At 39.1% G+C, this 21,211-nt stretch overlaps 3 protein-coding genes and 1 pseudogene across 3 annotated transcripts; 2 read left to right on the top strand and 2 right to left on the bottom strand.

Annotated features, from left to right (window-relative positions):
- The first annotated feature begins 2,097 nt into the window (after positions 1–2,097).
- On the top strand, positions 2,098–9,801 carry LOC120007637 (flowering time control protein FPA). Its single transcript, XM_038858002.1, has 4 exons — positions 2,098–2,308; positions 2,396–2,710; positions 6,003–7,213; positions 8,077–9,801. Exons 1-4 carry the CDS (start codon positions 2,306–2,308, stop codon positions 9,290–9,292), a joined length of 2,745 nt encoding a protein of 914 aa, XP_038713930.1. The 5' UTR covers positions 2,098–2,305; the 3' UTR covers positions 9,293–9,801.
- A 905-nt stretch (positions 9,802–10,706) lies between these two features.
- On the bottom strand, positions 10,707–13,908 carry LOC120007429 (transmembrane 9 superfamily member 12). The gene is made up of 2 exons (XM_038857647.1): positions 13,674–13,908; positions 10,707–13,136 (listed from the first exon to the last, which is right to left on the bottom strand). The coding sequence occupies exon 2, from the start codon at positions 13,066–13,068 to the stop codon at positions 11,080–11,082; it is 1,989 nt and encodes a 662-aa protein (XP_038713575.1). The 5' UTR covers positions 13,069–13,136; positions 13,674–13,908; the 3' UTR covers positions 10,707–11,079.
- Positions 13,909–15,146: 1,238 nt separating this feature from the next.
- LOC120007035 (elongation factor Ts, mitochondrial) lies at positions 15,147–19,364 on the top strand. The gene is made up of 9 exons (XM_038857189.1): positions 15,147–15,306; positions 15,426–15,736; positions 15,814–15,986; positions 16,115–16,201; positions 17,313–17,487; positions 17,650–17,834; positions 18,326–18,451; positions 18,662–18,750; positions 18,998–19,364. Exons 2-9 carry the CDS (start codon positions 15,466–15,468, stop codon positions 19,041–19,043), a joined length of 1,152 nt encoding a protein of 383 aa, XP_038713117.1. The 5' UTR covers positions 15,147–15,306; positions 15,426–15,465; the 3' UTR covers positions 19,044–19,364.
- Positions 19,365–19,488: 124 nt separating this feature from the next.
- LOC120008085 lies at positions 19,489–20,904 on the bottom strand (annotated as a pseudogene).
- Positions 20,905–21,211: the final 307 nt, after the last annotated feature.

Below are 21,211 nucleotides of genomic sequence, written 5' to 3'. Positions count from 1 at the left end.
ATTTAAACCATTCATACTTATCTAAAAGTCCACCGTTGCAAGTGCCCTTACAGTGTTTATAATTTTTCCGTTTGAGTTAGTTTCCACGTGTGCATTTTATTGAAATAAAAAGAAAAGAAATTCTACTTGTGCATTTGGTAGTTAAAAAACGATTTATTTGACTTTTTTTATGCCATGCCATCAAATTGATTGATTGAAACTCAACAAATTTTGTCCGTGTTACAACTTAGTAATATCAGTGATCAAAATAGTTAAAGTGAAACGTTTGAAAGTTGAAACGTGAAAACTAAATTGTAACATGACCCATTTATTAGTAGTCAAAAATGACATTAACTCGTGATTTTTTGAATGCCCAAAAACCAAAAAAATTGACAACAAGGGGAGCAGTTTAGCAATAGAGGCCTAATAAAGAGAGTGATTAGTAATTTGTGCACTTCCTCTGTTTCCCCTATTCAGGCGAACCATCGTTGTGAATTCATGACTGATGAGAGAGAAAATGTAGAGAGAGAAGTAAGAATAGTTTGTCTGCATGACTCCTCTGATGCCAAGTAGGAAAGAGTCAAAATTGAAGGAAGACTTGGTTGACTAGTTTCATAGATGGCATCCAGGGAGCCAGGCAGCTCATCCCGTCAAACCCCCTCTCCTTCACTGCCTGCCTCTCAAATCACTTTCACTTCAGAAAACAAACGCATTACTGTAATCATACATAAACAGAGGAAAATAGTATACAGCAGAAATTGAAAGCTGAAAAAAATCAGGAAGTGTAACTGGACCTGATGAATGTGTGAAGCTCTTTCTACCTTTCATTAGCTTATCTCAATGAAGTTGAGTTACAACTGATAAGAGATAGAGAAGTGTGTAGCAGAGCAGAGAAGTGGTTATTTAAAGAAAAGGGTAGAGGCAAAAAAAGATGAAATCCAGGCAGAGGTGATAGACGGGACCTTCAATGAGACGGCAAAGGGGGGCTATATAAGGCAGCCTAATAATTTGTCTTTATTGGGAGCCTATAGTTTTGACGCTCTCATTAGACTCACTCACTGGATGCACGTCACATATAACATTATTCAATATGATTAATGATTGTTCTAACTGGAGATAGCCTGATTGGTCAGATTATCTGTCAAGACTTTGAGATTTAGGGTTCCATTCACATCAGGGGATTGTGATTTGGGTAGTTTTCATCCGCTGTGGTGACCTTCATGTCCCTGGGGATTGTGATTTGGGTAGTTTTCATCCGCTGTGGTGGCCTTCATGTCCCTCGGACATGACTTAACGTGTGTGTGAACTATATCGACTTTAAAAAAAAAAAACGGGGCTTTTGACCTGTTGATTGAGAGGAGGACGGGGTCAAAATTGGTCAAGTGGTCCTGGTGGGGGATAATTTAATTTTAATTACCAGAAACTAACACACAAAAATCCAAAAACAGTTCGTATTGGGCGCACCACTCTATTGGAGACTCTTGTGAAACCCTAATTTTGATTTTTCCTTTATCTGAGAGTGAATTTGCGGACAAAATCCCAAATTTGATGGGCCACATAATTCGCCACAATTGGGGTATTCATGGAACTCCAAGGCTTCCAAGCCACTGTCACTAGCAAGCTTTGTTTTTTACCTTCAAAGCAATGACAGGGAATCTTTCCATTCTGGTACTTTACATGATGGGACGCCTACGGACCTCGCACATTATCAAGCTGGCCTGAACCCTAACCCGAACCCGAACACGAACCCGTGGGTGCTTACCAATGGGGCCATGGGCCTGTTAGGTGACGATCATGTTTTTGTTTCGAGGTCGTGGGCCTGTCCAGATCTGCTTAGGCCGTGAGCCTATTAAGCTTGCATTTCCCTAAACTATGGGCAGTTTGGGCTGATAATTTTAGTCTGGGCCATGGGCTGTCTACTAATTCTGGGTCTAATATCCATTTTCGCCCCTACATTGGTTTGGAACCGCCTGCACCAAACAGGCACGATAACATTTGAGCTTTTGAGGCCCAAAACTTCAAAAAAAAAAACAGAAAATAGAAAAGGAAAATTTTTAGATGCTGTCGACGTGGCAATACAATCCCGTCAAATTACTGAAGGAAACAATTTTTTGTGCCGGTAACTGAATCGCTGCTCAAATATCCTAAACGGCTAAACCCTAAAAAAACAAAAACAGAACAAAACAAAAAAACTCCTAACCCTAATCTCGCAATTCTCCACAATGTATCGGGATTTCTAATCTCTCCTATCTAACCTCAATCTCTTCTCTCTATATCCTCTCCATCATAATCAACCAGACAGATTCCAGTCTTTCTCTGAATCGACATGGTGAGTTCTCTCCCCCACTTCACTTGACACTAAAAAGCACACCGTATGTATGATTGATTGGATGTGTTTCGATTTCTCTGTTTGTAGACTAGTCGAGCCGGAGGAGGAAGCAGGGACCGGTCCCGAAGGGACTACCCAGGGCCGCCGCAGGAGAAGCCTCGCGGCAGCAGTAATCCGCCGTCGAGGCACCTGTGGGTGGGAAATCTCCCTCAGAATATTGTGGAGAGCGATTTGGCTCATTGCTTTTTGCGCTTTGGCGAGCTCGACAGTGTAGCATTCCTGCCAGGTCGGAGCTATGCTTTTATTAATTTTCAGGGAGAGGAGGAAGCCATCGCTGCAATGAGGGCGCTCAATGGATTCCCGCTTGCGGGGAATCCACTTAGGGTTGAGTTTGCAAAGTCGGTTAGTCTTGTGTTCTTTTACTATTTAGATGACAGAAACCTTATTTGTTGCTACAGTTTGTTTATGTGTATAAAATTTGTGTTTCATTTGAATTCATTTCATTTCTTGAATGCATTGGCTGACTCAAGAATTTATGAACATATGCAAAATCCCTTAAAGCAATAATGCAGGCTGATATGATTTTAGGAGGGCAAGAATTATATCATAAAAAGAAATAAAATGGCAAAGAATAATGAGAAGAAACAAGGGGAAGAAAAATATGGCTTGTACCAAGTTATATTTCGTGCCAACAGTTACTGAATTGCTTCACTGTGTGTTTTTAGAGAATGATAGGGTTGAATTCCATCTTACCAATCATTCAGCTGCCATCCAGCATCGTAATAAGCCATGCTCTGCATTCTCTATTGAGTTGAATTCCATCTTATGAACCTTTCGTTGCCATAAGCCATGCTTTGAATTTTCCGTAGTGTTGAATGGAAAAAACCCTAAAAATATAAGAATTCAGTGATTCATGGTCTCAAGACCTGAAAAGTTAAAGGAATTGAGTGCTCCATGGTCAATAATTCAGTTGCACCAGTGATAACAGGCCAAAACACAAAACAAAAGGTATTGAATTCTATTTGCAATTCACATGTCAAAGCAGACAATGATTCCAAAGCAAATGCTAAGATCATAAACAACAAAGAATAGATTTCATTTTTCTCCAATTGGGGTGACTGTGTGAAGTCTTTTTGAACACAATCAGACAGGAAACTGATGTCTCTTTTCGCACCCCGTCTCTCCCCCATCATGTTGAACTGTCAAAGGTTAGCATATTTTATGTACAGGGCAATTACAGTGGCAGCTCATGTAGAAGGTTTTATATTCTCTTGCTCCATTTGGCCAATTTTCATACCCAAGACTTTCACACTTTCAAAATGTAAAATATATATTGAATGGCAACTTGATCACCCTAATGCACAACGAGTACCTATCCATACCATAAGCAAGGAAAATCATAATTTCACGCTCATAGAAACACTTCCTGGAATCAAAACATTACAATAATAAAGTTTCTCTCTATGCTCGACCTATACTAAGAGTGAAGGAGAAAGAAGGTGGCGTTCAAGGTGAATATCCAGACTATTTACCAATGTTTAATTTGAGTAATTGTTGATATGTCTTGCGAGCTCAGCACCCTCCATAATACACACCCAATATAGCTGAAGCTACATCATATGAAAAGTTTCACTAGTTAATTAGTAAGGCTGCTGCTTCAGACCTTGGCTGAATGCTATGTTGATTATATTTTTATGGTCAGTTTACATCTGGTTGTGAAGTCATAGGCTCGAGTTAATTTGTTCGGATTCTCTTGTTTAGTTGCCAAATTATCAATAGATAACCTTTTCACTAATGAAGTTTGCGCTTATGTACATGTGTCTGCAACTCTGCATATGTGCTAAAAATTCCTCAAATATCATGCTTTTTCCCTTTACATATAAGAAAAACCCAGTTCATTTGTCAACTCTTGGTGGCAAATAAGTAAATAATCAATATGATTGATAATTTTTAAAAAAAGAAAAAGATGGGATTTTTTTTTCTGGGAAATAAGTTATATCCTCTGTATAGATAACAAATATATGCCGAGTGTTGGAAATTTGTATAAAAGGTAATTGTTTGGGAATCATCAGGACTCATACTTTTATTCTGTGGAGTAGGATTTTAAGGGGATGGGAGGGCAACGGTTTTCTTTTCATGTCACCATCTACTGTATATAGTTTTCTTTGCCTCCACTAAAAAAACTGGTGAACCCCTGGTAAATCACAAGCTTCAGTTTGATAATCCCTATTTGTGAAACTTAAGATTTTTCTTAATTAGATGAAGGCCACTCACGTTCATTTTTTAATGTTTTTCCTCACCAAAAGGTATCAGTATGGACAGAGAGCTCGTTGTAAATGTTTTAATCCCAAGAGCTTCTCAATTCAACTCTTAGTCTCTTACTTGCATGTCAAGCTTCACTTTAGCATTTTCAATCTGAATGTCATTTATCTAGATGAAATTGATAATGACTTTGAATTTGGTATTCCATAACCATGCAAAACAATCTCTCAAACCTTTTCACATGTTTATCGAAAGGAAACAACACTTATTCAACAAGTTTCCAAGGTCTGGGAAAGCTAGATATACACATAATTTTCCCCATTGAAGAGGGCGTTTCACTGTTTGAACATATGATGCCTAGGTTGGAATGAAGCAACTTTTTAACACTACTACACTGCCAAAGGCCAGAGTCCGCACGTCCTCATAAATCAAAACTCAAATGTAGGAACCTGACTGCTGGCTGGTAGGTTAGTTATGCCATGATATGCCAATTGGAACTTAAATGTATCTGCGATTCTATGTGGATACTACCATGGGGAACTTCATTGTAGGCCTCCCGCTTGAAAATATTTGTCTGCTGTTTACATTTGATGCTGATTGTTTCTATCCCATATTATGGAATGCGGAGAAACAATTACATTCATGGTCATGACTCATGACAGGTCAGTTTTTACATCGGTAAGAAAAGGATAGTTGCTTAAGTTTAACTTGTTAAAGTCTTGCTATATTAGATCTTGGTTTAGGCCCTTCAGCATTATCTTTGCTTTCCAGATTATGATATGTTTCAGACGATTGAGTTAGCTTATGAGTTAGTAAAGTTCAATAAAAATCTCACTCCTTTCAGTTTAAGTATCAGCCGATGTGCGATGAATTCGGCTGTAATATTTTTGACTTTTTCCTTGATTAGTATCCTTTTCTGATTTCTAAGCTTGGCTTCATATGTGGTTTTCTTTCTGCATGCTTGTCCTTTTAGGAAATCAACTCACTTGGTGAGAGATAATTAGTGAATTGCAAATACAGGGTGGTATATGCTTTGGAATCATCTATCTAGTTTTATCATAAGCAGGAAGAGATTTAGTTAGAGTGACTGCGCCAATGTATCTTTTGTTTTGGATTGATGTTTTCCTGAATTCCTTATGCAGTTATGCTCCAATAGAACAGATGAGACTTATGGTAAATTCATAAGTTATTCACCCATCAGTGGTGTGTTATTCACTTTCTTAAATATCTTACAAAGTGTCTTACAAATTGTCCGATGTTATTCTTCCTCCATAGTGCAAATCCTCAACTGCTACTTCTATATCTGATTAAGGAAACTTAGATGCTAAGATATGATTCTTTAACTTTAACTTGTTTGTTTTTGATCTGATAAGTTAAGACCATATGACTGCTTAAAGTAAGGGTTGTTCCCATATCTTATTCTTAATCACAGGATAAGTCATCAACACCAGTGCCTGGCAAAGATTACATGCAACGTAGAGATGAGCAACGTTCTGCCTCAAGAGGATCCCCTTTCTCTCAAAGAGATTCTAGAGCATCTTATACTGCTCCGGGCCCTTTTTACCCTGACAAATCGAAGGCAGGAGATAGAAATGGAGAACCTAGTGAGGTGTTATGGATAGGTTTTCCTTCTTTATTAAAAGTAGATGAGATGAGTTTAAGGAAAGCCTTCTCCCCTTTTGGTGAGATTGAGAAGATTACAGTTTTCCCAGGTCGTACTTATGCATTTGTTCAATTTGGAAATGTAATATCAGCTTGTAGAGCGAAAGAAACACTCCAAGGGAAATTATTTGGAAATCCTCATGTACTTATTTGTTTCGCAAGGAGTGAAACCGGCCCATCCAACAGTGGAAGGGGCTCAATGAATGTCCCTCTTTCCCCGCATTTGAAGTCTGATAGTCGCCCAGAATCTTCTGACAACTTTCGGCAAGACCGGAATTATGGGAGTTCACATGGAGATCCCACCATTGGATCTCCTAATTTTATCTCAAGTTTGGATCGTGTAGATTCTGACATGTATGGTTTTAATAGGAAAGAAGCTTCTTGGAATAGTGAACAGTGGAGGCCTGGAGACGTTAGGTTTGAACAAGGATTAGCACAAGATATGTATGATCGCCATGGTAGTCCTACCAGGGAAAGAGATGCTTCCTTCCATGATTTTCCTCACAAATTTCCTCAGAATAGTTTTTCTTATGAAGATCAACCTGACTTACCAGAAGATACCGATTACTTTCATGGAGCCAAGAAGTTGAAGACTGGCACCTTTCCTCCTGATAGGGAGCTTCCTGAGTATCCTTCATCTGAACAGGAGAAACATAGTTTTCCTAGGGCATTCTCTGATTTCCCCCATCGTGAGACCTTTGACAAGAACATTGATGCTAGGTCTCTTGGATACAAGCAGATGCCTGACCATCCAGCTCTACCTCACGGAGACAGAAACGATCTCTGGAATGCGCCATATGAGAGTTTCCAGGCAGGTTCTGGTTCTTTGCTGTCAAATCCTGTTGACAGGAAAAGAATCATTCCTGAATCAGACCGAACTTCTTTGATGGAGTGGAAATGGGAGGGGACTATAGCAAAGGGAGGATCTTCTGTCTGTCGTGCTCGCTGCTTTCCTGTGGGAACAGTCATGGACATCATGTTGTAAGTAGTATTCCTTTTCTGATTTGTAATGGATGTGAAACAATCTTTATCCTGCCTTTTTTTTCCAGCTTCAAAATTTTGCTAGTTCATCACTCACCTCTTGGCCCTTTTGTCTATCAGTAATGAGTGCTATCCCATTTTCTCAACTTTAGTATCAAATGGTTGATACCCTTGCTTTGCTTGCTGTCTAACTGCAAAAGCAAAGCTGCTATTTTCTATTTCTGTATGCCAATGCATCTATTGTTCCTCTAATCATCATATTTTCAATGAGTGGCAAATTTCAGTACATTCATTAACGTTTCTGTGTAAATCGAGTCATCCATTACTTTTTAGTTTTTATCATAGTAAATAATTGCCCAATTCCATTAATTCATTGATGCGTATAATTAATTTGAATTCCTGAAACAATGGCATAATGGTGTTCTGGCCACTGAATTAGTAACAGTTGAATAGTTGAACATCAATCGTTTTACCAAATTCAGCGAATCCTGATTTGTATATATTTTTCAGCTTACATAAGTTTTCCAACTGAAAAAATAATATATTGAATTTTTTGTTGTTTTCTTTCATTTTGCCAAGTTTAGCTCATCTGATGCCACCCCAATCAGTTGTGTGGATCTCACCTGAACCGGAATATTATGGATGTCATACACATAGTTTGATGTGTATGTCCTAATTTTATGGAGAGAATATAATCATTACAATTCGTTTGGTCATCCATGCAATTAGTCACATTTATTCTGTAACCTAAATTATAGAGCCTTTTCTATGCTATTCATTTCATATCCTCTTCGTACGTATGTTATCTTGCATTAGGAAAGGAAAAAAGAAAAATACTGTTTTACACAGGTGTTCTGCTGCAGGCCTGAATTCTTGGATTGCACTGCAAGGACTGGTCTAGATGTGCTTGCAAAGCATTACTATCAAGCAGCTAGTGCTTGGGTTGTTTTCTTTGTTCCTCACAGTGACGCTGATATTGGATTATATAATGAATTCATGCATTATCTGGGCGAGAAGCAACGAGCAGCAGTTGCTAAGTTGGATGACAAGACCACATTGTTTCTTGTACCTCCATCTGAATTCTCTGAGAAAGTACTGAAAGTACCTGGAAAACTGAGCATTTCAGGTGTTGTTTTAAGGTTAGAGCATCCCGGTTCCAGTTCGGCCCCCGTTCACCATCCAAACGAGAAAATGGATAGAAACTTGTTGCCTTTTCATGTGGAGACATCATTTCCAAATTTATCAACACCTGCACGACTGTTCCCATCCATGACATCTGTTCCAGATTCGGGTAAACTGGGAAGCGGCCTATCATTTGTGGGGAATATGGATACATCAACGCCACCTGCATCTTTCTCAGGTCCAGCCCATGGTGTTGGACATCTATCTGACTCATATGGCGAAAACAGGCATGACTATCAAGTCCATCAGCGGAGCTCTGCATTAGGACCCAACTGGTCTCCTCACCATATGCAGAACACAAATTCTAGTACAGGAAACGTGCCATCTCAAGGATCTAACACTTACATAGAAAATGGTCAGGAGCATCACTCAATCATGCCAAGACTGGCGCAAGAAACAAGCTCTACTCATTTAGCAGGAGGAACAAGTACTCAGCTATTTGGAAATGGCAAGTCGTCTCATCAGGAAACCAGCCCTTCGGTTCCTTTATCTATGCCTGGTGGGGCTCTGCAACCAGAACAAATTGCACAGCTGGCATCATCTCTTCTTGGGCAACAAAGGCAGTTAGGAAGCAATTACAATGTCCCAACAGGAGACGATAGCAGGCAGACACACACGGCATATGGAATGCAGAATGATCAGGGGGCTTCTGATCCTTCAACATCACAGTTTGCTCAAGTGCAGCAGCTGCAACATTGGCAGGCATCAAATGTTCCTGCAGCAATGGCTCCAACTGTTCAAAGAGAAATTCAGCCCACTGTTCAAGGGAATTCACAGCTGCAGAGTACTGGATCACAAGAAGCAGAAGAAGATCCACAGAAACGCCTCCAAGCAACATTACAATTGGCTGCAGCCCTTCTTCAGCAAATCCAACAGGGAAAAGGAAGTTCATCATAGCAGATGAGTTATGATCCAGATCCATAGGATGGCCATACTCTTCCGATAATGCAGTGGAATGTTTCTGCTAGCAACACTATGTCTTGCACATTAATGTTGTTCTCCTGGTAATCTCCTTTGCTGTTTTCGGCTTTGCTCTGTTTAGTGATCTTGCATAGTCCCTCTTTTGCCCCTCTCTGACATACTTGACAGAGTCATTTTATTGGGTTGAGAGTCAGTCTTTTTTAAAGTTCAGTGGTTGTAAGCACAGGTTTCTAAATTCATGGTCTTATGCAATTTTCACTTTTTATGTTGAGAATTTTGTTGGCATTTCCTTCCATGGGCAGCCTATATAAGCTGAACTCCGTCGGCTATGAATTTTGCCTTCAGATAGGGATATGGGAGACAGTCCAAATGAATTTACCCCTTAAAACTGTTTTTCCTATTGGCATTACCATTTCTCAGCCCCCTCCTCCATCCAACTGTACCATTGGCTCCGCTGCTAAATTGATTAACCAGCTTTGAATGGACTTTATTTTCTTGTATTTTTTTTTGTGTGTTGTCTTTTATTAGTCCATCCACGCATCAACATGTATGCAAAAATGCAAGATAACATATAATGGCTTAGTTTGGCAAACAATATTGACAGTAGTAGATATGGTATTACCATAAATGCTGGATAATAATGATAATGATATGTTGTATGAATGGTAATTTCCACTTCCAGGAAGCCAATATAGATCAAAATTCTGGACACAGATCTTCAGATGTCACAGAAAATGAGGATAACTTCAAGAATATTCATGCCAGTTTTCAATAGTGATGAAACATGGCAGATATACTCGTCGCCGACTTGCATGTAGATTGAACTATGTTGCGAGGTTGAAGAGAGAGTTTCAAACCACTAGGGTTCTTTTTATTTTTTTTTATATAAGCTTGTTTCACTAGGGTTTATTAAAATTTTCTTCTTGTATTAGTGTTTGGTACATTTAACATTTAAGGCCAAGAAATATCACACGTCATTTCATTCACTTCAAATAGCAGTTGTTTCATATACTTTTAGATAAATAATCTTGGGAGACTGTCTACATGTTCTCCATGCAATCAGAGATTTCCCTGATGAATGTACAGCCTAGAAACACTTTCACAAGGCTTCCACTGATTGCTACAGAATAGTGTGTCCACTACCAGCGCAGTACCATATATGCCATTAGTCCCAAGAGAAAAACTTGCATGAAACATATTGAGTCTCAGACTTAAAAGTTACAAAATGTTTCATTCAAGTTTTTTTTTCTCGAGTAACTAATGATTCCCAAGTGAATACAGAAATCTGATTTATAAGATAAGAAGATAAAATTTTAATTTATTCTACTACTATAGATTTTTGATTCATCGAAAATGTCCATAGAATATACTTCATCAAAGTAAAATGAAGGAAAACACAAAAGATAATTCATCCACATATCACTTCTTAGAACTTAAACGCAAAAGTTATGGTAGTTCAAATGACAAGTTGGACATGAATAAAAAAAATCGTGGAAGGGGAGTATTGGTCGCGTAGTGTGGCCCCGCTACCAGAAAGAAACAGCAAATCATGACTAAAGTGCATGCTCCAACCTCAAGAACCACAAAAAAGAAATGTGATCAACATATTTTGAAAGCATCCTTAATACACTGGAACAGGGTTTAACTACTTTAGTGAAATTGCTAAAAAAAAAAAGCTAAAAAGATGAACCGAGAGGACTTTGTTTTCCCCGATGGCAAAACTCCGCATAGCTGGTTGATGAAGATTGCGAACGACAATTGTGCTAATCAATCTTTACGGATGAGAAGAGGTAATGCACAAAGTAGAAGGACATGAGGAAGCCAATGGCTCCAGTAGACAACATGATCGCGACTGCCATGAGCAATGAATACCCTAGATAGAGCACGGCTGACACAGGACCGCTCAAACTCTGTAGGTCAAAAACCAAGTAATTGATAGAGTATAGGAAGACGTATAGTGATACTGAACCTGAGGCGAAGAAAGATTTCCACCACCACCGCCAGTCCTCCACACAGAGATGCATATAGGTTAAGACCACCGATACTTCAGCACAAACAACAACCAGCAGGGAAAGAACTATCAGCAGGAACCCAAAGACATAATAGAACCTCCCAAGCCAGATGCTAGAAAGGATGAAGAAAAGCTCAATGAAGAGAGTTCCAAAAGGAAGGGTTCCAGCACCAAGAACCAATAGCCATGATGGATATTTGCGGGCTGGAATTTCCCGAGGAATCTGGTTGGTTCGCACAGGATACTGGATGGCCTCAGCTCGTGTGCCAAAAAGTCCTCCCAATAGGGTGAGTGGCACCGATATGCAGAACCAGAGAGCCAGCAGTACAAAATACATGGAAATTGGGATAGCACCAGTACTATTACTGCCCCAAAGAAGGAAGTTTAATGCTGTAAGGATAATAAACACGATTCCAGGAAAGAAGCATGCAACTGACCATGAAACTGACTTCCACCCCTCTGAAGTTCCCTTGATGGTTCTCCACATCCTCACACCAACATACCCAGCAATAATGCCCAAGAAAAGGTAAAGAATTATCATCCCTGTCAGCAGCATTCCTCGAGATGCTGGTGACATGAAACCAAGAGCTGCAAAAACAATAGTGACAACTGCCATACCCATAATCTGTACCCCATCAGCAACCATCACACAAAGAAGTTTGGAACACTCTGGTTCTCTGAATACATCACCCACAACAAGCTTCCACCCAGAAAGCTCTTCATTCATCTGTGCTTGAGATTCTTTGTCCAATTCCTCATACCTAGTCAAATCCCTTCTCACAGTTCTTAAGAATATGACGAACACAATTCCAGCCAGGAAAAAGATCACCATGAGTGAATTAAGGATCGAAAACCAGTGAACACGAGCACCTTCCATTTTCAAATAAGCATCCCATCGAGATGGCCATCTAATATCACTTTTCACAAACTCAACCTCATATGTGAAGGACACTCTCTCTTGGTCCCTTATTATTTGAGACTTGTCAAGCTCAGAGGCGCAACTCACAGAGGAAATGTTGTCATAGGTGTGGTGTTTTGTCATCACTTCAGGATCATACTTGATACTACAAGGTTGTACCTCAAAACCGACAATCTCAAAACCGGAAGCCTTCTTCTTATCAGCTTCAGAAATCACACCCATACCTTCTTCTCCAGTACCAATAATCTCCACACCACTTCCTTCGTACTCGTGGACCAAGACTGTGAACTTGAGGTGGTTGATAATGTAATCATCATTACTGTTGCCAGGTGTATACCCAACTGGGAATCCTGTCCACTGAATTTTAATTCCATTCTCTGTTGCATACCTCATCACAGGAAGATTATCTAAAATCATGTTCACTTGATACAGATCACGCGTTCTTTGCTTCAAAAGCTTAACCTCATGTTCACTCAACGGATTTGTAGTGCAGAGATACACAGTCTCATTGATATTCATCCGAAATCGGTACGGCGAATTATCTATCTGATCTCCCATAAGGAGTTCTCCAAGATTCTCGGCACTCTTCTTGATTCCACCAGGGGGTTTGCAGTAAGGCAGACTGTAGTAGCTAAATGGAAGCTCAGTTTCAATAGAAGTCAATGAGTTAACTTTGGCAAGTATGGGTTGACCAGGTGCATATGTGTGCATGTAGCTTCCTGGCAGATAAAACCCAAAGCAAGCATGGGCAAAGAGAACCAAAAACAGGGGAGCCCAGAAGATTTTGGGCATCCTACTTTTTGATGTCATCAAGAAAGCCATCTAATAAAGCAGATCTCTGAAATAATGCTCAGTCTACACTACTCTATGAGACGCATCAACCATCAAACCTAAAGATAAAAGAATCACCAATGTCAGCTTCTTTGATCTACTCATGCAAGAACACAACAACTAGAAAAATAAAGGTACACCAAATATAGCTAAATAAACTATCCAACAAATCCAATTCTAAAGCATTGGATCCATTTCTTACATACCTGAAGATTTGAGTCATGAAATGGCGAAAATAAGTAGATAAATGCCATAAATTCAAATAAAAAAACGCAATGAATCAACCGCTCAAACTACGAATCAGATCCTTTCTACATACATGCAAAACAGATCAAATAAGTTCAACAGAAATTTGACTTCTGGGGATATCCGCTCAAAGCAACCAACAGAGAGAAGAAAATTGAGATACAAGAAAAGTCAAATTCAAATTACCCAACCAAATTAGACAACGAAGTACAAAAACTCACAGGAACATTCTTCGGTCAACAAAATAGATCTAAAGAAGACGAACCTGTCGATCCAAAAATGCCAATTTCTAACGCATCGAATTAGAAATTCAAATAACATAAAGCTGATAGATCGAGATTAGGAATTACCTTGGGCAGATCTATTAAATTCATGCAATATCAATGGCCGGCGACACAGATCGTCTCGGGCGGATCCCACACGGCTCAAATGCGTAGAAACGAAGCCCAGATGACTTCAACTGGGGATTTGTTCATGATTTTCAAAGGAACAGAACGCGACAGGTATTCCTCCCTCTCTCTCTCTGTCTCTGTACTGCTTGCGCGCTGTAGCAAGGTCGAGAGAAATATTCACATCGGGATCGAATGGTGTTGGTGTATGTGATTTTGTTACCCTCTAAATCACTTAACTCTAGTTAGATCTCTGGTTAAGTTTGACCTATAGTTGTTGGTTATTTTCTAATTGTATTTCCATAATTATTTTAAAACGGACATAAACTGGAATTAACGCTCATTTTGCAAGGAGCAAATAGAAGATTCATAATTTATATATAGAAATGTTTGTTTTGCTATTCCTTAACAAATTTATTGGTTCAAATATCAAAAAAAAATAAAAAATTATTGGTTCATTGTTTAATGGTTCAACCGCGATAGAATTGGTTCGAATTGATTTAATATAATAAATTATTAAATGTAAATAATAATTAAAAAATTTCATAGTTCATAATAGTCAAAATAATATAAAAATACTTCAACAATATATTAATGTAAATTTTGTTATTGGTCGTTTCGTATATGGTATAAAATGTACTTAAAAAAACCGTCAAAACCGAAACTGAAATGATTGGTTGATTTTTTATAATACAAAGTTGCACATTTCTCCATTGAAAACCTAATCGAATCGGCAAAAAACCAAAAAAACAGACAAAACCAACAGTTTGATTGGTTATTTTCATGTCAAAATAACCTCAAAAAATCGATCCAAACTGATTGCTAACACTCCTAAAATGTAGGTATAATTAATGGCTCACTTGCTCGCAAAGGATTCCTAAAAGAATAACGTTTGAGACCCCCAAAAAGTGATTCCAAAAGACCCCCATTTAATATGGAATGTTGGATGTGAAGTGGGTCCTATATGTGTGTTTTTAATTAATGGCTATTTTAATGCCACATAGATTTGAGGGATTTTTTGAGAATAGGAGATAGCCTGGTTGGTCAGGTTGTCTGCCCAGGAACTTGAGGTCCAGGGTTCTATTCTCACCAGGGGGGTTTGGGTAGTTTTCCATCAGCAGCGGTGGCCTTCATGCCCCAAGGGGCATGGCTTAGCGTGTGTGTGGCCTGTGGGCCTTTAAAAAAAGATTTGAGGGATTTTTGGGTGGCCTTCATGCCCCTCGGGCATGGCTTAGCGTGTGTGTGGCTTGTGGGACTTTCAAAAAAAAAAAAAAGATTTGAGGGATTTTTTAGGGTTAAATTTTGGGTTTCTAACATTGTCCTTCTAAAAATAGTTTTTTTTAAAAAAAAAGGGCTAGTAGCCCAATATCTGGTGGTTGTAGTTGGAAGCCCAAAGCATATAACAAAAATGGGCTTTGAGCTAGTAATAGACCAGCCCAGGCTACTGCAGCGACCTCCGTGGACCCGGTGGTTCGTTACTGACTCACTGGAATAGATAACCGCGACGAAGGTATTACAACAGACAGGGACCTCAACTTTCCAGTCGCCGCTCCTTTTCTCGCCCTATCTGAAGTCCATTTGTTGGAAATTTGAGGTGAGTACGTTTGAAATCAGAATATACTTTTCAATATTGTCGTGAATTTCCTTATCTTCATATGCGGTAAACCCCTTAAACCCTAGTTGTTGTTGCTGCTGTTTGGTTCTCACTGGCAGGTCAATCACTAGCGTGTAAACACACTCATTGAATATCGAAATGGGTCTCTCCCGAGCTGTGAGACGTCCTATTCAGATGATACTCAGCACCAGAATGAGTAGCTCCGTTCGCAGTTACGCTACTTGCATTTCTCAAGTTACGGAGAGCAAAACCCCATCAGTGTCTCCTTTTACTTTGTTATCGCGTCGATTCACCTCTCAAGTTTCTGCTACATCGGATCAGATGAATCTGATTAAGCAATTGAGGGAACGAACCAGCGCTCCCATAAAGGACGTCAAGTTGGCTCTCGTTGATTGCAACTGGGACATTGGTAATACATTTTGTTTTGATTGACGTTTGGGATCTTGTGGTTTATATGTGCTTATTGAGGCTTCAATGGTGATGCAGAGGCTGCGCAGAAGGAGCTGAGGAAAAGAGGGAAGGTTCTGGCGTCCAAGAAGTCATCCCGGACGGCCTCAGAGGGCTTGCTAGCATTGGCACATAATGAGGGGAAGGCTGCTGTGATTGAACTTAACTGTGAGACTGACTTTGTTGCTAGAAATGAAATCTTTCAGCACTTGGTTAGTGTTTATGTTTGTGACTACTTTGATTACTTATATTATCCCTTTTTATTAGTTTGTTTGAAACTTTATAACAACTATTCATCACTAATTTAATAAAAGCTGCTTAATTTTACGCGTTCTTGTAGGCATTATCTTTAGCAAAGCGAGTTCTGTTGGTTGATGATTTGCAGCAAGCTTCTGGTGGATATCCTGTTGGACCAGAAAATATCGAGGTGATTTTTTTTTATGGAACTGCTGTTTCCTTATACTTTTTTGTGCTCAATGAATAACCTCGTGATATATTGCTTTCCTTCTTTTTTAGTTTCCTGATTTCAACATTTTGAAGGTTCAGTTTTTTCATCATTAACATGGTCAACCATGTTGGAATTTCTTCTATTTCTTGCATCTTTGTCAATATTGAGTTTGCCTAGACCTCCCCACATGCATATCAAATTAGCAGCCATCCAAGAACTAGTAGTTGCCGTACATATAGATGACGAGCTGCAGTTTTTTTTATCTATTTGTCCGGTAGCATTTAAAGAACCAACCATGTGCGCTGGAGCATGTTATGGAGTATTTGCTTGATAAAGTTTCCAGCATTTGAGCACTGGTAGCTGATTATATATATAACAAATTGAAGGAAATCGATTGTGAAATAGATGAAATTAATTATTTAATTTTGTTTGTCTGACGCATATGGTAAACAACAATAACTCTTGTGCACAAAGCTCCCGCCATGGACTGGGTTGGGAACTTGAAAGATGTACGTAGATCTTACCTCCAAATAATGTGGGGAGAGACTATTTCATGAATTGAAGATGTGCTCTATAGGTTGCACCCCTGGGCCACGTGCTCAATTGGCACATATATCAAAAAAAAAACACCAAAGAGCATGTCAACGTAAAAATGAGAGGCAAATAATTTTAGTTTATCATGGATAGGGACACTCTTGCTGACATAAGAAACTCTCTACGAAATGCTGCTATGAATAGAAAAGGAATGATTTGAACACCGTTTTCTAAATCACCAAGAAAATTATTAAAATACTTTTACGAGAAGGTTTTATTGAAAACTCCAGGAAACATTGCGAAAGTATATACATAAATATTTGTGTGTGTGTGTTTTGAGTGCTAATCTCTATCTGTTTCTTTTTAGTTTTTTTATGTAAATTAAAATCTGCCCAGAAGGCCAGAACTACCGGAAAATAGAAATTTTTGATAAATTTGACTTAAATGTTTTTCAAACTTGCTCTGCATGTGCCATTGTGATCTTCTGCTCCAATGAAACTAGAGTTGATATTAAAATTACCAGTAAGTTGCATTTAAAACATCTCTATTCTTCCAGGATTTGAAGATAAATCTTGAACATCCCAAAATTAGTGGAGAAACCACTGTTCATAATGCAATTACAGATGTAGCTGCTATTATGGGGGAGAATGTAAAACTTAGAAGGGGTTTTGTGATGTCCACGTCTTCACATGGCATTGTTTCTACCTACCTTCATACAAGCCCTCAACCAGGTACATGAAACCTTATTCTCTTTGCATTGCTGGACTTTCAATACTTGCATATGCATAACGGCATAAGCACTGACGAACTTGTAAAATTTATTCCCTTAAGGTGCCTCCAAACTCTGATCTTTTATTCACATCTTCACCAGTAAGTGTTTAATCTGAATGTAGGTTTGGGTCGTATTGCTGGGCTTCTATCTCTTGAAGTAGATGACAGAAATTCTCAAACTGATGTTCTCCAACGAGTTGGATCTGAATTGGCAATGCATATAGTGGCTGCAAAGCCTTTATTCTTGACAAAGGAACTTGTCTCTTCAGATGCTTTAGAGAGTGAACGTGAAATTCTCAAGTCTCAGGTAAACTGTAATTCCAGTTTTTTTGCTTTTGTTTTTTGAATGCAAAGATTCCAGATTTGTAACTAGTTTACTGGTCTTAGTCAAATATTGGCCAATTCAAAATTTCAAAAGGTTTTCAGTTGTTTAAAATACTTCTTATCTGGGGGACACCTATATTACTCATTGTGTAATGTTATTTTTCTTAATAATTTGAGTTAGTTAAGTTGTTAAGGCTCTGGCATATGAATGTTTTAAAAAATATAAATCGAAGATGCAAATAGATAGTTAGTACCTTAAAAGGTGAGAAAGCAAAAACAACCTGGCCATGGTGTCGCTGAAAACTGCGAAGTGTAGCAATATTCTATGATGCTAACACGGTTTTTTTGTGTGTATTTTCTTGTATTTGTATGTTGATAAATTTAAGTTAAATCTGTACAAAGTAATAAACTGCCTTTTGATATTATTATTTTCCTGCTTTTGAAAATTCAAGCTATTTACTGATGTGATTTCAGGCAGAAAGTACAGGGAAGTCTCATGTGGCGATAGAGAAAATGGTAGAGGGCCGTTTGCGTAAATACTATGAAGATGTTGTTTTGATGGAACAAAAATTTATAATGAATGATGCCGTAAATGTCAAGGTATGTGGCATCTCTACTTTTTATTGGTTGCTCATTGAATAATTTGGAAAAAGGTTGTGTACATTGATTTTTACTTCCTGAGTTTAGACATGTGAGAATCCTCTGTTCTGTATGGTATCGTTTGAGGTCATGACCTACATACTGTAGTCCACACAAGTATGATTTATGGAAGGCAATTATTAATAAGCGTTTTGCATCCATACTCTACAGACACTGTTAGACAATCTATCCAGGGAAATCGGCTCTCCATTGAAAATTGGGAGTTTCTTCAGAATGGAAGTTGGAGAAGGAGTTCAAAGGTACAGACTAAACACCTCTTACTTGATTGTACATGATGTCCTCGAAGCTTAAAGTATATGGTTTATTTATCCCTAGTTGATTGTACTCCTGATAAGCTTTCACTGCTGTTATATTTTAGTGGTATATTCATTTCTTGACTTGATACTAGGCTCCCTGATATGTGATCGATCATAAACACTTGCTGTAGAATTTGTATTTCTCCTAATTCAAGGGTCATGACATCATCTCTTACTAATGGTTTTGCAGGCCTGTGGATTCCACTGCAGATGAGCCAGTGGCGCAGTCTGCTTAGTTAGAGGCATGCCTGCCCTTCATTTGAGATGTGGCCTGTGTTCCTCACCTATCGACCCTAAGCTCATCAAAGTCGACATCAACTTAAAAGGGTTTGGGATTTTTTTTGCTTTTCACTTGTTACAATCCTCAAAGTATGTTTTTAAAATATGACTTACTGCGTACTCAAGTTAGTGTTCATTGCAAGAATTATCATATGATATCTACTAAGGAATCATAACATACAATATGATTTTTTTTTTTTTTTTTTTGTAGAATTACTATTGTTCTTCTCCTCTTAACCAGAGGCGCAATATGATAATGACAGGTTAATTGCCATCAATAATATTTGTGTTACTTGCAGCATCACTTAGATTTAGTCTCTGTTGTATATCCTTGGCCAAGATGCTTGATGTGAAAAATAAAGAATAATTGTTGCAGAGACGGTCACATATGTTAAACACAGATCTCTTTAGTTCACAGATGGTTTCTTACAGGAAATTACAGTAGAGTTCGGTTACAATGCGGAGGGATGAAGCAAGAGATGAAGGGGTGGAAGTTGGCCTGTAAGTCCTAATGGAACTTGAGGTTAGTCAATATATTGTTGTTTGCAGGATCAGCCAAATGATCCAGAAGGTTTTGGAATGGACCAACTCCTGTAACAAGAGCTTGTATAAAGTAACCCAAGATTGCTAACATTGCTGGTCTTCCATTCTTCACCTCCTTCAGCTTCAAATCCTTCATAGACTTCTCATCTTTTCCAAACCCAAGAGGGTTAAAGAATGGTCCTCCAGGGTAAGCTGGATCACCAGACCCTCCCAAACCCTTCTCCAATAATACTACTTACCCATTGAACCAGGCTTGGCCCAGTCTTGGAATCTTCTGTGCTCTGCAAATCCCATCAGTACCATCTCAAGCACAAACAGTGTGTATGAGTCTGCCCAGTAGTTGTATGTTCCAGCAGGAGGAATCACACCAGTTTGGAACCAAGGGAGGGCAGTTTCTGGAGGAACGAGTCCAAGTTTCCCTAAAATCTCAGGAGCAATAGCACCTACTGCACCTAACATGGCAAATCTTCCATTGATGATTTCACCATTGGCCAACCATCTTGGCTCTATGAACCCTCCAGTGCCTTCAGGGTCTGAGAGTCCTAGTGGGTCGAATCCAAAGTCACCAGGGAGGCTGAAAAACCAACTTTTTTTCAGCAAAAAATGCTGACTGGAATTGTTCTGACAGTCAAGACAAAACTGATGTGGGTGCATGAGTTACCTGCCATCCGGGTAAGAAAGACTTTATTTGGATGCAAACCACGGTTGTCTGTCTGCTCCTTCCTGCAAAATACCATAACCAGTCTTTAATTAGTAAGTTATGTGATTGAATGTGATTTTAAGTAAAGATAAACCCAACTCCAAAGGGAGTTGGCTCTGACAAGTTGACGACATTAACTCATACAAAAGGTAAGAGATCTTAGGTTCAACTCCCAAGTCCAACAAATTTCTTTGGAGTCACCCCATGGGCCGAAGGCTCTGTAATTAGCTTATGCGTGGAGGCTTCATGTGCGAAGTTTCTCATGTAGGAAGTTTCTCATGTAGGACGGAGGTTTGACTGTGTACCGAATGAGTTACTCATTAAAAAAAAAAGCATTTAAACCCAGAAAATGAGTTTGGTGAGTTAAGCACCTTGACTGGGGGAGTAGCAGCAGCCCTGACAACAAAAGAAGCTCTCCTTGATGATCCAATCGGGGACTGAATTGGTTTTGCTCCAAATATTTGTCTAGCAGCCTCCATTGATGAGGTTAGAGAAGATGATACCAGTGCTTGAGCTGCCATGTTTCTTCTTCTTCTTTGCTTGGGTACGAAAATGTGATATGGAAAAACTTCTTGTGCTCCTGCTACAATAAACAATGCAGGTAGTGTCAGAATCAATCCAGGCCACTACTACTTGTGAACTGGAAATCTTGGAGACTGAGAGGCGGGCCAAGTTCGAGATTAGGATGTAATTTTTGTTTGTCCAACTAGGAGTGCACACGTGGCATGATTGACTAGATAAACGATACCGTATTGTGTTGCCTTTGATGTTGCTGACACAAGATCTCTTGTGCCAAATGGCAGCCTCTCCACCATACCACTCCTTCGATAGAGTGGCGGGGATCTGCTGTAACGCTGTCATGTTATTTTGGGGCAATAAATT

The sequence above is a fragment of the Tripterygium wilfordii genome, chromosome 10 (assembly GCF_013401445.1).
Source record: "Tripterygium wilfordii isolate XIE 37 chromosome 10, ASM1340144v1, whole genome shotgun sequence".
NCBI lineage: Eukaryota > Viridiplantae > Streptophyta > Magnoliopsida > Celastrales > Celastraceae > Tripterygium > Tripterygium wilfordii.
Note: the sequence above shows the minus strand (reverse complement) of the source record. Positions and strands in the feature narration are given on the sequence as shown.

Bases quoted from the DNA above. Each gene is read 5' to 3' on its own strand.
- LOC120007637 (XM_038858002.1), top strand. The intron at 2,711-6,002 runs GTTAGTCTTGTG...TCTTAATCACAG, and splicing joins GGGTTGAGTTTGCAAAGTCG to GATAAGTCATCAACACCAGT. The intron at 7,214-8,076 runs GTAAGTAGTATT...GTTCTGCTGCAG, and splicing joins ACAGTCATGGACATCATGTT to GCCTGAATTCTTGGATTGCA.
- LOC120007429 (XM_038857647.1), bottom strand. From the start codon at position 13,068: ATGGCTTTCTTGATGACATCAAAAAGTAGGATGCCCAAAATCTTCTGG.
- LOC120007035 (XM_038857189.1), top strand. From the start codon at position 15,466: ATGGGTCTCTCCCGAGCTGTGAGACGTCCTATTCAGATGATACTCAGC. The intron at 15,737-15,813 runs GTAATACATTTT...ATGGTGATGCAG, and splicing joins TGATTGCAACTGGGACATTG to AGGCTGCGCAGAAGGAGCTG. The intron at 18,751-18,997 runs GTACAGACTAAA...ATGGTTTTGCAG, and splicing joins GTTGGAGAAGGAGTTCAAAG to GCCTGTGGATTCCACTGCAG.